The following is a 15,368-nucleotide window of genomic DNA, read 5'->3' on the forward strand; positions in this document are numbered from 1 at the left end:
GGAATTACAGCTCTTAAGAATAGCCATCTGCCCTTTTTTTTTTTTTCTTTTTTTAAAAAGGGACCAAAAGTAATGGGACAATTGAACCAAAAGCGATTTCACCGTCAGGTGTGGGCTACTTCATCATCATTTTTTCATCAATTAGGCAGGTAAAACGGTCTGGAGTTGATTCTAAGTGTAGTATTTGCATTTGGAATCTATTGCTGTTATTCTACATCATGCGTTCAAAGGAGCTGTCCATGCAAGTGAAAAAGGCCATTGTAAGGCTTCAAAAACAAAAACAAATCCATCAGAGAGATAGCAGCAACATTAGGAGTGGCCAAATCAACAGTTTGCTACATTCTGTAGGAAAGAAGAATGTACTGGTGAGCACAGCAACATAAAAAGGCCTGGATGTCTGCGAAAGACAACAGTGGTGAATGATCGCAGGATCTTCTCTATGGTAAAGAAAAACCCATTCAACATCAAGACAAGTGAAGGACACTCTCCAGGAGGTGGGAGTATCATTGTCAAAGTCTAGAATCAAGAGAAGACTTCACAAGAGCAAATTCAGAGGGTTCACCACAAGGTGAAAACCATTCATAAGCCTGAAGAATAGAAAAGCCAGATTGGACTTTGCCAAAAAGCATCTAAAAATGCCAGACCAGTTATGGAAAAGCATTCTTTGGACGGATTAAACTAAGATTAATCTGTATCAAAATGATAGGAAGAACAAAAAATAAAAAGGTCTGGCGAAGGAGAAGGCTCATGAGCCAAAGCACACATCATCTGTAAAACATGGTGGAGGCACTGTGATGGCATGGGCATGCATGGCTTCCAGTGGCACCGGGTCATTGGGGTTTGTTGAGGATGTGACAGAAGACAGAAGCAGCCGAATTAATTCTGCAGTGTTTAGAGATATACTGTCAGCCCAGATTCAGATAAATGCAGCAAAGTTGATTGGACGGCGCTTCACAGTACGGATGGACAATGATCCAAAACACACTGCAAAAGAAACCCAGGTATTGGCCAGGTGATGAGCGGTGCCTGGATTCCTCCATTCAGGCCAATCTTTGTTCCATCAGACCAGAGAATTTTGCTTCTCATGGTCGGAGAGTCCTTCAGGTGCCTTTTGGCAAACTCCAAGTGGGCTGTCATGTGCCTTTTACTGAGGAGCGGCTTCCATCTGGCCACTCGACAATACAGGCTAGATTGGTGGAGTGCTGCAGAGATGGTTGTTCTTCTGGAAGGTTCTCCTCTCTCCACAGAGAAACGCTGGAGCTCTGTCACAGTGACTATCAGGTTCTTTGTTACCTCCCTAAGGCCCTTCTCCCCTGATCGCTCAGTTTGGCTGGGCAACCCGCTCTAGGAAGAGTCCAAATGTCTTCCATTAATGGATGGAGGCCACTGTGTTCATTGGGACCTTTTTCTGTTTTTAAATTTTTTTGTACCCTTCCCAAGATCTATGCCTCAACAAAATCCTGTCTCGGAGGTTTACAGACAATTCCTTGGACTTTATGGTATGGTTTGTGCTCGGACATGCACTAATAACTGTGGAACCTTACAGTATATAGACAGGTGTGTGCTTTTCCAAATTATGTCCAATCAACTGAATTTACCACAAGTGGACTCCAAACAAGTTGTAGAATCATCAAGGATGAACAGTGGAATCAGGATGCATCAGAGCTCAATTTTGAGTGTCATGGCAAAGGCTGTGAATACTTCTGTACATGGGATTTTTTTTATTTTTAATAAATTTGCAAATATTTCAAACAAACTTCTTTCACGTTGTAATTATGGGGTATTGTTTGTAGAATTATGAGGAAACTACCTAATTTAATCCATTTTGGAATAATGCTGTCACATAACAAAATGCGGAAAAAGCAAAGTGTGTGAATACTTTCCGGATGTACTGTATGTGCTTCGTTCAATTTTCATCAATGGGGTTTACAACCACTTTAAGCCTCGTATACATAAGTGTACTGGATGAAAGATCTTTTTTTTTGCATGCTAGTTTTAGATCGAAAAACCAAAAGGTTACTAAAGTTACAAACAAACATTCTTGTATGACAGAATACAACTTTGAAAGTGATGTAATGTGTTGTATTGTAATGTAATGTAATGCATTTTTTTGTTTCGCGCATGCGTAGACATGGTTGTACGATTTTTTGTTTTGTTTTCATAAATACCATACTATATTAGAAGAAAATCATTTGTTCTGTTATCATATAAGAAACATTTTTGTGCTTGTCCCCTTTAGATATTTTCACATCAACTGTCGTAATTGGCTCTCGAAAGCGGTGTACTAAATCAGATTATCAGATGATCGCAGTTTTACGTCCGCTTCTCATCATGTGTACTAGACATTATATGGGTTGTCTGCATTGCAGCGCCTGGTGGCTAAAGCTACATAGATACACACCCCATTCATGAACTACAGGCCTTAGCGCCCATGTAAATGAGGCCTTACAAAAGTATAACTGGTTATTATTTCAAACAAGCAAAATCAACTGTAGCAAGCCGAACACCACATCTTGGAGGATTATAAATGAGGACACTTAACACTCTGACTGGAATGTGCTAACAATTTGCATAATGTGTTATATTTATAGTAGAAGACTAATTACATTTATTTACAGGAAATCTGTATAAGGAATGCAAGCTATGCAGATAAAGATTGGAGGTTATATCTTCTCTGTAGTTGCTCTGGTAAACATTATTTAAAGATTTACCTGGTGGGTGAAGGAGACGGAGACATGTCTGTTTTAATCCCTGGATCTTCCGGCGATTCCACTGAAAACACTGCACTATAGGGGAGAGAAAGTGTTGGTTCACATTTAGCAGTTTACATTACAAAAGGGTTTCTTTTTTCAACTTGTAGGTGGTACTGTATTAACATAATGAGGTATACATACAGGCTTACAGGCGGACTTTATGCCTTAAAAGGGTCCCCCTCCACTAACTGGTATTTAGTAAAGAATGTAAATGATACTCACCATGACCCTTCATGTCCATACACAACCCTTTGGTGTGCATATGTATCTCATCTTACTGTACAGCAAGGCCCATAGCAAGCTATGGGGGATCTCTAACACCAGAGTGCCCAATATGTGTTTAACACTGGCGTTATAAACATGTGGCTTAAGCTGACAATAGACGGTTCAAATCCTGCTGAACCGGTCAAGATTCAAACCATGTATGGGCAGGCTAAATGTACCCAAGTTGATTGATCAAATCAATCAATTTGGGGACTACCCACCAGCCGGACAGTCCCTAGCAATAATCACTGTTCTCCTGGTGGGAATGGCTTCCCTCGCCTGGCGAACACAATGGCTCCGTGGGAGGGATTCCCCTATCAACACTGTGCGTTAATGGTGGAATGGAGAACCATGACTCTCGATTCCCCCATCAAAACCATTGTTGCAGGAAAGAAATTTGCTCCGTATATGACCACTCATGTTATGCTGGCCAGACATGCATCACACAACTGACTGTACAATCTCCTTCACCTTTACCATCAAAAATATTGTGCAAGGACCTGCCTAATTGGATATAGATTGGGTTGTCTTGAGGAGTCTTTGTGCTTTGTGATATAGTTGTTGGTAAACCTAAAATAGATTGTAAAGGAGGATGTATATAAAAAAACACCACACACACACACTCCCTAAAAACAATGTCACCCTTACAACCACCAGTAGAAAGAGAAAAAGGAACCATGTAAAATAACTTACCGTGCTCCGATCAGCTGGTCTGCATTTAATTTTGATTCATTATAGAACTCTGCTAACCACCTAATGGCCTTGTAGTTTAAACTCCCAGTGTTTGACCATCATAAAGGCCAAGCTGAGAAGGGACAGAAGACTATAGCTTCCCTAACACGGATTACGCACAAGTGAGCGGTGCCGTGTTACTTCCTGAGTCTTTGAGTCTGCCAGAAATTCTGCTTGTATGTTAAAGCTTTACTGCTTAACTGATACATAATTATGCATCAATTATGCAAAATATTCCAAGATTGCACCACTCGTAGGAGGAAGAGTGAGGGGACAGTAAGAGCTATTTTCGTCTGTCAGTTTAAAAAGACTTGTCAATATTTGACGTTCAGTGGCAAAAAGCAAAGATTTTGATGCCGTCCTTAGTTTGGTGAGCTGCTAAAAAGGTATACTTTTAACACCATACATGTAATGTGTTGTAGTTAATGAAAAAAAAAGAAAATAAAAGAAAAAAAAAAAAAAGTGGTCACATTTTCCAGAAATATACAGGTGTATAAAAGTTACAGATTTTAAACTGAAGATAGGGGGACATTTTCCCAAACAGAATTTTAATTACTTCAAGAAAACTGCAATAAGAGTAACCCACATACAGTATGTTGTCAAAAGTATTGGGACACCTGCCTTTACAAGCACATGAATTTTTTTGGCATCCCAGTCTTAGGCTGGCCATACATGTTCCAATTTTCTTACAATTTTCTGTCCAATTTTCTTGAAATTTACCTTCAAGTATGTAGTACAAAGGCCTGCCTAATTAAATACAAGTGAATGTGTTGTTTAGCTTTGACCTCACATTATGTGGTTTGTGGTAGATCTACCAGAAAATTGTACAACAAAAGTTGAACATGTATGGCCAGCTTTAGTCTGTAGTGTTCAATATTGAGTTGGCCCACCCTTTGCAGCTATAAGAGCTTTAACGTTTCTGGGAAGGCTGTCCACAAGATATAGGCGTGTGTCTATGGGAATGTTTGACCATTCTTCCAGAAGCGCATGTATGAGGTCAGGCACTGACATTGGACGAGAAGGTCTGTCTCGCAGTTTCTGCTTTAATTCATCCCAAAGGTGTTCGACTGGGTTAAGGTCAAGTTCCTCCACCCCAAACTCGCTCATCCATGTCTTTATGGACATTGCTTTATGCACTGGTCCAAATCATTTGGTGGAGGGGGGATTATGGTGGAGGGTTGTTTTTCAGGGATTGGACTTGGCCCCTTACGTCCAGTGAAGGGAACTCCTAAGACATTATCATACCAAGATATTTTGGACAATTTTGTGCTCCCAACTTTGTGGGAATAATTTGGGTAAAGGCCCTTCCTGTTCCAACACAACAGTACACAAAGCAAGTTTCAAAAAAGCCATGGATGAGCAAGTTTGGGGTGGAGGAGCTAGACTGGCCTGCACAGAGTCCTGACCTCATCCTGATAGAACAAATTAGCGATAAAGCAGTATGGAGACTGCGAGCCAGGCCTTCTCGTCCAAACATCAGTGCCTGACCTCACAAATACACTTCTGGAAGAACGGTCAAACATTCCCATAGACACACTCCTAAACCTTGTGGACAGCCTTCCCAGAAGAGTTGAAACTGTTAAAGCTGCAAAGGATGAGCCAACTCAGTATTGAAACCTACGGACTAAGACTGGGATGACATTACCATACCATTGCCATTACCCCAAACCATAATCCCCCCTGCACCAAATGAGTTGAACTAGTGCACAAAGCAAGAGCCATAAAGACATGGATGAGCGAGTGGCAGTGGAGGGGTACCCGCTCCCACTTCCTGGTAAGATTGCTGCATAGTGATCTACATCTTGTCCGGCCCCTTCTCCTTCCCCTGGCTGCCTTCTGGGACATTTTTGTGTCCTAGAAGACAGCGGGACCATTAGGAAAGTAGCTGCTGACTTTAATTTTTTTGCTCAGACTGGAATGCTTTAATTTATTGGCTGCATATGGAGACTGCAAAAAAAAAAAAAAAAAAAAAGACTTAAAGCAGAGATTCACCCAAAAGGGTCTGCTTCCTCCCCCTCTGCTACCACATTTGGCACCTTTTGGGGGGGGACCCCCTGCTCCTACTTCTGGGTAAGATTACCGCAATTGTTCTGCAGCGATCTACGCAATTTCTGACCCCCCTCGGCTGCCTTCTGGGAGACCCACAGGTCCCAGAAGACAGCGGGACCATTCAGAAAGCGCAGCGCGACTTGAAGTAGGAAACAGGCTGTGAAGCCACAAGGCTTCACTTCCTGTTTCCCTTAGTGAAGATGCCAGCGCGGGATCCTTGGACAGGTAAGTGTCCTTTTATTAAAAGTCAGCAGCTACAGTATTGGCTGGAACCTCCTCTTTAAAGTGATTGTAAAGTCTTTGCTTTCTATAAAAATAAAAAAAAAAACATATACTGACCTGCTCTGTGCAGTTGGTTTTACACAGGGCAGCCCAGATCCTCCCCTTCTCAGGTCCCTCTTCGGTGCTCCTGGCCTCTCCATCCTGCTGAGTACCCCCACAGCAAGCTATATGGGTACCCCAGCCGAACTGCAGAACCATGCATCTATTCAGACACGGAGCCGTGATTCAGCCCCGCCACCTCTCACTACTCATTTGCTCCCTGACTTTGACAGCAGCGGGAGACAATAGCATTGCTGCTGTGTCTCAGACGAACAGGAGGGAGTGTCCCGGATGGCTGAGGCTCTCGTGGACATCACTGGAATAAGAGGGGGCTCAGGTAAATATTAGGAAGTGCTGCTGCACACAGAAGAGTTTTCATCTTAATGCATAGAATGCATTAAGATAAAAAACCCTTTGCCTTTACAACCACTTTAAGTGGTAATAAACCCCAAAACAAAAAATGTAATTAAACACACCACAACACGTTGCAGCAATTGTTAAATTGCTAACTGGAGCTCGGTTTTAAGGCATGGTTCACACCACTGTGGGTCTGAGAGCCATGTTTTGTGTGGGCACGGCAGCCTATTTATTTAAATGGGCTGCTGTGCTCCTGAAAATTAGAGCCGGTTCACACTGCCGGGACCATAAATTCACTCCATGTCGGAGCGACTTTTTACCGCGACTTCAGCGCCACTTGTGAATTATTTTGCGCGACTTATATGACAGAGGACTTTGTGTTTGGCCAATCAGAATATGATCTGTTGTGACCTAATTCCCCTTTTCTGTTTTTTTTTTTACTCATTTCCTCATTGCCCACCAGTGCCACGTATCAGTGTCCACCAGTGCCACTGCCCACCAGTGCCACATATCAGTGTCAACCAGTGCCACTGCCCACGTATGTGTCCACCAGTGCCACTGCCCTCCAGTGCCACGAATCAGTGTCCACCAGTGCCACGAATCAGTGTCCACCAGTGCCACGAATCAGTGTCCACCAGTGCCACGTATCAGTGTCCACCAGTGCCACGTATCAGTGTCCACCAGTGCCACGTATCAGTGTCCACCAGTGCCACTTATCTGTGTCCACCAGTGCCACTTATCTGTGTCCACCAGTGCCACTCACACAGACCAAGCAGAGATAATGGAATATATATACCATTACATACATACATACACACATTACACATCCGACTCCCATTGAAGTATATGGGACATTCGGATCACAGGTCGCCTCAAAGTAGTACAGGACCCTTTTCTGAAGTCGGAGCAACTTCAGTAGTGCCAATTAAGACGGCACTGATTAACATTGCTTTTGTTATGTCAAGCGACCTGGGGCAACAAGTTGCCTCACAAGTCGCGCTATTGTGAATGGGCTCTTAGGGGAAAAGGTCCCTGCATCATTTTTTTAATCGCAGCCCGCACAGAAACCACAAGTGCAGTGCAGTTCTCAGTGCAGGAAGCGGCTACTGAGATTTCCAGTGATTGCGGGATAAATTGGGCACGCATCTCCTGCATTTTCTGTGCAAGTGATTGCGGCTGCGGGAACGTGTGCGGACCCGCAGCAGGAACCTCCCGCACAGGTGTGAATAAGGCCTAACTTATTACTTAAATCCATCTAAATCTTTTGGTACACCTAAATATGCTAGTACATCTAACATTACCCTCTATCCAGATTGACAATATTGCTGTTCAAAAAGTGTTTAAATGCTAACATAAATAAATAGTGCCACACACACACCACAGCTGACAGGGGTTTTAACCCTCCTTTATCAAAACATTGCCCTTTTAATTATACTTTACGAATTGGTAAGCTGCAATATATTACATTTTGTTTTAAATTGCAGAGCCTGCATCCCTTTAGACGTGGTTTCCTATCGGGAGTATCTCACCAAAAATTAGATTTTTGTTGCAGGAGATGCCTGAAATCTGACTTGTGTCTTAGTGCAGACTTCAGTGAAAAATCAGTGAGCCAATCACACAAGCAGGAAATTATGTTTTTTTTTTGTGTAGAGAACACCTCCAGGTAGCCATATTGCATTGCACGTTACAGAAAATTACAGAGCTGCAAATTTCTTTTCTCTTCACGAAAGTGGAGTTACTCTTTAAGGTTAAAACCCTTAAGATTTTAGAACCGCTTTAAAGTGTTACTAAATCCGAGAGCCTCCATTCACTATATCTGGTCTCCCACCGCACACAACATGGAAATGCAATTATTTTAGTAAAAATAAACTGCGAAATACCTTTTCTCATGAGCAGTATATAGCAGTCTTGTGACTTATTAGTGTCCAGCAGAGCACTGGGTAAAGCTTCTAGGAGGAGTTTTCATTCTCCCAATTGACCTATGAGGCTGCAGAACCCCTGACCCTCTGTCTGAACAGTGCTGATTGACCCTGTGATGATCACATGCACTCTCCCAAGAAAAAAAAATAAAAATTGCTCTAGAAATACACACCAAAACGGAGCATGTGGAAAGCGTCCCTAAGGCTCTGTTCTATCAGGAGATGGGGACAGTGGAAGAAGAAGATCTGTGCATACAGGATCAAACAGCCTTTTTACACAATGCAGAGAATTACCCCTTAGGTTTCATAGTGAGAGAGTATAACAAGCATGCTGTACTGCATATACAGACTAATTTTACCGTTGTGGGTTTAGTAACACTTTAACTATGCTTTAGAGGAGATAGAACAGGATAAATATTTTTAGTACAACATAATAGTGGAACACTTCAGATCGCAATGCTCTACAACTGGGGTGTCCAAAATATGGCCAGCAGGCCACATCTAGCTCGCCAAAAGATTTTATCTGGCCCCTGGCTAGGGTCAATAGCATATCCTCAATGTGCACTGGCCAAGGATAAAAGGTCAGCAGAGGCTGCCAATAGTCCCAGCTTGTAATGTAAGGGAGGACACTGATGGGGACACTATTGTAAGGTGTAAAGGAGGACTTGGACAAGGTATTTTTTTTTTGGCCCCTGAAAATTTGTAAAATATATGATGTGGTATTCTTACTGAAAAGTTTGGAGACTCCTGCTCTATACAGGACATAATTAAAATGTCCAACAATGGATTTCCTGTGGCATCCAATCAACCTTATTAAACAAGCTGATGATTCATATCTGTAATAAAAAGGTATATTAGTGACAAAACACTGAGGCTATGGCATCGAAGTTTTATATGATCACACTTCCTCAGAATTCCAGACAAACAAAACACCAACCCAGAGAGGAGATGTCTCACCTGTTATCCTCACAAATTCCAAACATATCAGCACCCTTTAGTAGAGAGAGCGCCACTTCTGCTGCTTTGTGCTTGGCTGCCTTCTTGCTGGGTCCTTGACCTAGAAGAATGAACGAGAAACGTAAGTGGAACTTTACCCATGCCAACTTAAAAAAAAATAAAAAAATAAAAAATTATATGATATGATATGATAGAATATATTATTAATGTTCTTTAGTAAGGAACATACATTCTACATTAATAATTATGCTATCAAAGTGTGTGTGCTGTAAATTGCCTCCAGCATTGTTCCCTTTTCTTCGTGCTGTAGGCTTCAATTTTGCTGAAGCCAAGAGCCCCTGAACAGCACAAAATCATAAAGCAGCACTAAACCTATCGATTTAACAGTTTCAAAAAAACTGTTAGCAATCCCTGCATTCCAGGAATGTAACTGCCACATTTCCTTGTTTCCTCAACCAAAAGGTCAAACCATCATTTAAATGGCTGGCGTCATAACTGATAGCATGTGCAGCACCATGGCAGTTGCAGATCAAACAGAAGAAGCTTCATTGGCTGTAAAAGATAGTGCCAATAGTGCTATGTCAATGATAGTGCTGTGCCAATCAGGTCCGAATTTTTGCCTGTATTCGGACCTGAAAAAGGGGCCAAAGGGCTCTCTTTCACACGGGCGTTCCTTTTTTTTTTTTGCCCGATCAGGTCCTTTTTTTTTTTTTTTTGTAACGGACACGGATGACACTTGTGTCATCCGGTCCGTATGTCAGTTTTTCATCCCATCCGTTTGTGGATGAAAAACTGACATAATGCATGTCTATGTAAATACGGATGTCAGCGGATGACACCACTGACATCCGTTTTTGCGTCCGTTCCGTTTTTTGAAAGGAAGAAAAAAATAGGGTTCTCCTCCGTTCAAAAAAACTGAACTGACGAAAAACGGATGTCAGCGGATGATCATCCACTGACATCCGTATTTACATAGAGATACATTATGTCAGTTATTCATCCGCAAACGGATGGGATGAAAAACGGACATACGAAACGCCCGTGTGAAAGAGCCCAAAGACGCACAGGACCCTTCTCCAGTGCGCTCCGCGGCCGCAACAGAGTTGTGTGAAACAGTCACACTGTCATGCGAATTGGATGTGGAGAAACCTGGATCTAAGCCGCATCAGATTCAGCAGTATCTAAAAATAGAGAGCAACTGAGCATGTGCAAAGCAGAGTAAGACAGTATTTACGGGATTTTCAAACAGTATAGACACTTATTTTGATGCATTACATAGCTACAGTTGTGCTCATAAGTTTACATATGGCAGAATTTATGATTTCTTGGTAATTTTTCAGAGAATATGAATGAGAACACAAAAAAAAAAACTTCTCTCTCATGGTTAGTGTTTGGCTGAAGCCATTTATTATCAATCAACTGTGTTTACTCTTTAAATCCTAAAAAAGGACAACAGAAACTACCCAAATGACCCTGATCAAAAAAAGTTTACATACCCCCAGTTCCTAATACCATGTATTGCCCCTTTAACATCAATAACAGCTTAAAAGTCTTTTGTGGCATTTGTGGATGAGGCTCTTTATCTTCTCAGATGGTAAAGCTGCCCATTCTTCCAGGCGAAAAGCCTCCAGTTCCTGTAAATTCGTGGGAGATATCAAAACGTGCACTTCATGCAAGACAGCCCCAGAGTGGCTCAATGATATTGAGCTCAGGAGACTGAGATGGCCACTCCAGAACCTTCACTTTATTCTGCTGTAGCCAATGACAGGTCAACTTGGCCTTGTGTTTAGGATCATTGTCATGTTGGAATGTCCAATTACATCCCATGCGCAGCTTCCGGGCTGATGAATGCAAATTTTTCTCCAGTATTTTTTGATAACATACTGCATTCATCTTTCCATCAATTCTGACCAAATTTCCTGTGACTTTGTAGCTCACACATCCCCAAAACAGCAGCGATCCACCTCCGTGTTTCACAGTAGGAATGGTGTACCTATCATAGGCCCTTGTTGACACCTCTCCAAATGTAGCGTTTATGGTTGTGGCCAAAAAGCTCAATTTTCGTCTCATTGCTCCAAATAACTTTGTGCCAGAAGGTTTGAGGCTTCTCTCTGTGCTGTTTGGCGTATTGTAAGCGGGATACTTTGTGGCAATTGTGTAGTAATGGCTTTCTTCTGGCAACTCGACTATGCAGCCCATCTTTCTTCAAGCGCCTCTTGAAACAGCCACACCACATGTTTTCAGAGAGTCTTGTATTTCCCCTGAAGTTATTTGTGGGTTTTTCTTTGCATCCCAAACAATTTTCCTGGCAGTTGTGGCTGAAAATTTTAGTTGGTCTACCTGACCTTGGTTTGGTTTCAACAGAACCCCCAATTTTCCACTTCTTGATTAGAGTTTGAACACTGCTGATTGGCATTCTCAATTTCTTGGATATCTTTTTTATATCCCTTTCTTGTTTTATACAGTTCAACTACATTTTCCTGCAGATCCTTTGACAATTCATATATAATTATATATATATATATATATATATATAGTGCCGGTTCCCATCTGTGCGATCACTGAGATCACATGTAATTCGGAGTGCACTGCTCCTAAAATTACATGCGATCTCTGTGCGGTACAAATTCAGCCAATCGCACCCAACACGCACAGGACCTTTTTTTTGGTCCGCACCAGAATCGTATCGCATGGTGGTTCACACTAGTGCGATCTGATTCTGTGCGAACTTTCAGATCGCACTGTGATATGCGATCTGATCTGGGGGTGCCGTTAACTCTTAATAGACACCCCCAACGTATCGCATATGGCAGTGTGAACTGCCAGGTGTGCGGATGCGATGCGGGAACACACTGTATATTTGCAGCTTTCCCGCATTGCACAAATGTGAACCGGGACTTAGAAGTAACTCGAAAAAGATATGGCTCCACAGAGGCTAACAAACATGTTCAGATTTGGTAAAGATACACGGCAAACAAGCGAAACCACAGCCTTAGTGGGGTGTGGGTCAGTGATTATGCACGCTCTCTCTATCCCCCCCCCCCCCCCCCAAAAAAAAAAAAAAAAACAATTCCTAACAAATGCAAGCAAAACCTATGGTCCTCTTCATTACAGGCAAACCAGCCCAGACTAGTACATATCTTTTTATGACATAGGGTTGGATTGCCAGCACCACACCCAGTAAAGGAAACGCCCACCAGTGTAATTAATTCAGTCTCTTCATATCGCACACCTGTGGATGAGCAACACACACACACTCTTGGCAAATAAAAGAATGCATCAACATATAGATCTGTGCAGTGTAAAACAGAAAAAAAAAAAAAAAAAAAAATTTCCTAGGTTTTGGCCATGATCAGTGATATCAAAAACAAAACTATTCAAGTTGCAAGTTGTTGGGCATGTGGAGGGTACAAAGCAGGAAATGTCAAGTTTGTGAGGGCTGCTTCCCTCGAATTGTTAACCGAACACATTCGTCATTCATCATCATAGAACATTCAAATAGAAGTGCAGGATCACACATATCTGCCCACAAACACACAGTTGTAGATCAACTGCTTTTGCACCCACTTTCTTTAGAATGTCATTGCTAGGTTTTCCATTATACAAAACCTGTCAGAAATATATTACCTTGTGAAAATGAAACTAGAACAAAAAAAGAAACTTGTAGCCAAGTAGTAGAAGGTTTGGTGATTCGCACCAACGACCCCGGTGCTGCAAGGCGGAAGCGCTTACCATTTAGCCACTGTACTGCCACATGCATGGAGCCTCCATTTCCGTGATGTTAAACATCCATAAGTCCCTGGGGGGCCTAAAGTTAATCAATGCAGATGTACTCTGGAAGTCCTGAGTGCCATTGAGCAACCCGTTTCTGTGATATGCCATCTGGGTATGTCTGATTACTGTCAGGATGCTCCTCTTTTTTATTGTTAAGAGGCTGCAATTGGTGCTAGCGTGGAATTCACAAGGCTGCTTCTGGTCCTTCCCCGTGGAACACATATGGCAAAATTTGCAGTGGTGGTGGAACCCGCTCTACAACCAAAAATTTAATTTGTTGGGGCATTTACCTATAGGTGGTGTAATTCCATCAGTCAGGAGTTGTTTTTTACTCTGTGATGATTTTTGAAAATTGATGTGTGAGCGTAGAATAGTGGTGTTACCCTCTGAATGTTGGTAATGCCATTTTGAATTGGATAAATTAAGTCAGGGCTTGACAAATTTGCCTGAAATCTAGGAGAAAGCTAAAAAAGTTAGGAGCCAGTTTTTTTTTTTTTTTAAACTAACAACCAAACTTTATTTAAAAAAGACTGATACTAAATTTACACCTAAATACGACTAGAACCCCGCTCTCCTCTATAGGGCAATCGGATGGAAACAGACCGTCTTGTCTGTTTCCATCCAATGCCATCTGATCCGATCCACGGGATGGATAGAAAATAGAACCACCATCCGTCTGTTTTTGGCGGACAGGATCAGATGGCAGCAGATAACCGCTCCCATAGAGGAGACTGAAGGGTCCATTCAGGTCTGCCTGAGAAACTGACAGGTGGACCTGATCAGACAGCCAGTGTGAAAGGGGTCTTCGGCTGTGTGGCTGTGGCATGGCAGGGAGATAATAAAAAAGAAAAATTATTATTTTTTAAATAATTTAAAAAATAAATACAGGGTTCATACACATTTTCACCAATAAAATTCCATGACTTTTCCATGACTTTTCGTAAATATTCATGACCTAATGTCTCATGAAATGTCTATGTATACATGTTAAATAAGAAGAAAATCCATGTCACACCCAGCATATTTTTACTAAAATAAATGACAATCTTTGTAGTGTACAGTACCTCTGCAGTTAGGGTTTCATTTCTGGATACAGCGCGACTCAAAATGGTCCCTTGTTTTACAGTGGATGAGATGGAAGCACCGCTGCCGCAGCTGGGAGCTGGTGTCACTTCAGGCGCACAGGGTTAAAAAGCCAGCGATCGGATTGGAAGCTGTCAAGCACGAAGCTGCAGACTGGTGCTTTGCACCTTTAGCGTGGCGAGACAGCGCTGCCTCTCCCATGTTTGAAATGTCAAACGTTTTACGACAAACACTGTACATTTAGCGGACATGATACAGGAGGTGGTAAGAGGCTGCGGACATGATACAGGAGGTGGTCAGAGGCTGCGGACATGATACAGGAGGTGGTCAGAGGCTGCGGACATGATACAGGAGGTGGTCAGAGGCTGCGGACATGATACAGGAGGTGGTCAGAGGCTGCGGACATGATACAGGAGGTGGTCAGAGGCTGCGGACATGATACAGGAGGTGGTCAGAGGCTGCGGACATGATACAGGAGGTGGTCAGAGGCTGCGGACATGATACAGGAGGTGGTCAGAGGCTGCGGACATGATACAGGAGGTGGTCAGAGGCTGCGGACATGATACAGGAGGTGGTCAGAGGCTGCGGACATGATACAGGAGGTGGTCAGAGGCTGCAGACATGATACAGGAGGTGGTCAGAGGCTGCAGACATGATACAGGAGGTGGTCAGAGGCTGCAGACATGATACAGGAGGTGGTCAGAGGCTGCAGACATGATACAGGAGGTGGTCAGAGGCTGCGGACATGATACAAGAGAAGGTCAGAGACTGCAGACATTATAGAAGATAGAAGAGCACAGGGGAAGCAGAGAGCACTGGAGGAGCTGAAGGGCACGGGGGGGGGGGAGTGGGGGTACGGTAGAGAATTAAGGGGGGTTTGGAAAGCATTGCAGGGGGGTTGGAAGGCGCGGGGGGGCATGGAAAACCAGGGGGATGGAGAGCACAGGGGGAGGGGGGGGGACTGGAGAGCACTGAGGGGGGAGCCAGGGAGATGGAGAGCACTGGGGGAGCCAAAAAGCATGGGGGGGGGGGGGGGGAGAGATGAAGAGCACTGGGGGGGGGCTAAAGAGCACTGGGGGGGGGGGGGCTAAAGAGCACTGGGGGGGGGGGCTAAAGAGCACTGGGGGGGGCTAAAGAGCACTGGGGGAGGGGCTAAAGA

The 15,368-nt window shown here is 43.2% G+C and overlaps 1 protein-coding gene across 1 annotated transcript in view; it reads right to left on the minus strand.

The window, feature by feature from the left end:
- Nucleotides 1–15,368, minus strand: part of TARBP2 (TARBP2 subunit of RISC loading complex) — an 84,139-nt gene that overhangs the window by 55,209 nt on the left and 13,562 nt on the right. The window contains exons 3-4 of the mRNA XM_082247695.1: nt 9,353–9,452; nt 2,712–2,786 (exon numbers count right to left, since the gene is read on the minus strand). Of these exons, the coding sequence (XP_082103821.1) occupies nt 2,712–2,786; nt 9,353–9,452 (175 nt within the window). The remainder of the gene's footprint in view (nt 1–2,711; nt 2,787–9,352; nt 9,453–15,368) is intronic.

Source organism: Pelophylax lessonae (genome assembly GCF_965119305.1).
Source record: "Pelophylax lessonae genome assembly, chromosome: 2".
NCBI lineage: Eukaryota > Metazoa > Chordata > Amphibia > Anura > Ranidae > Pelophylax > Pelophylax lessonae.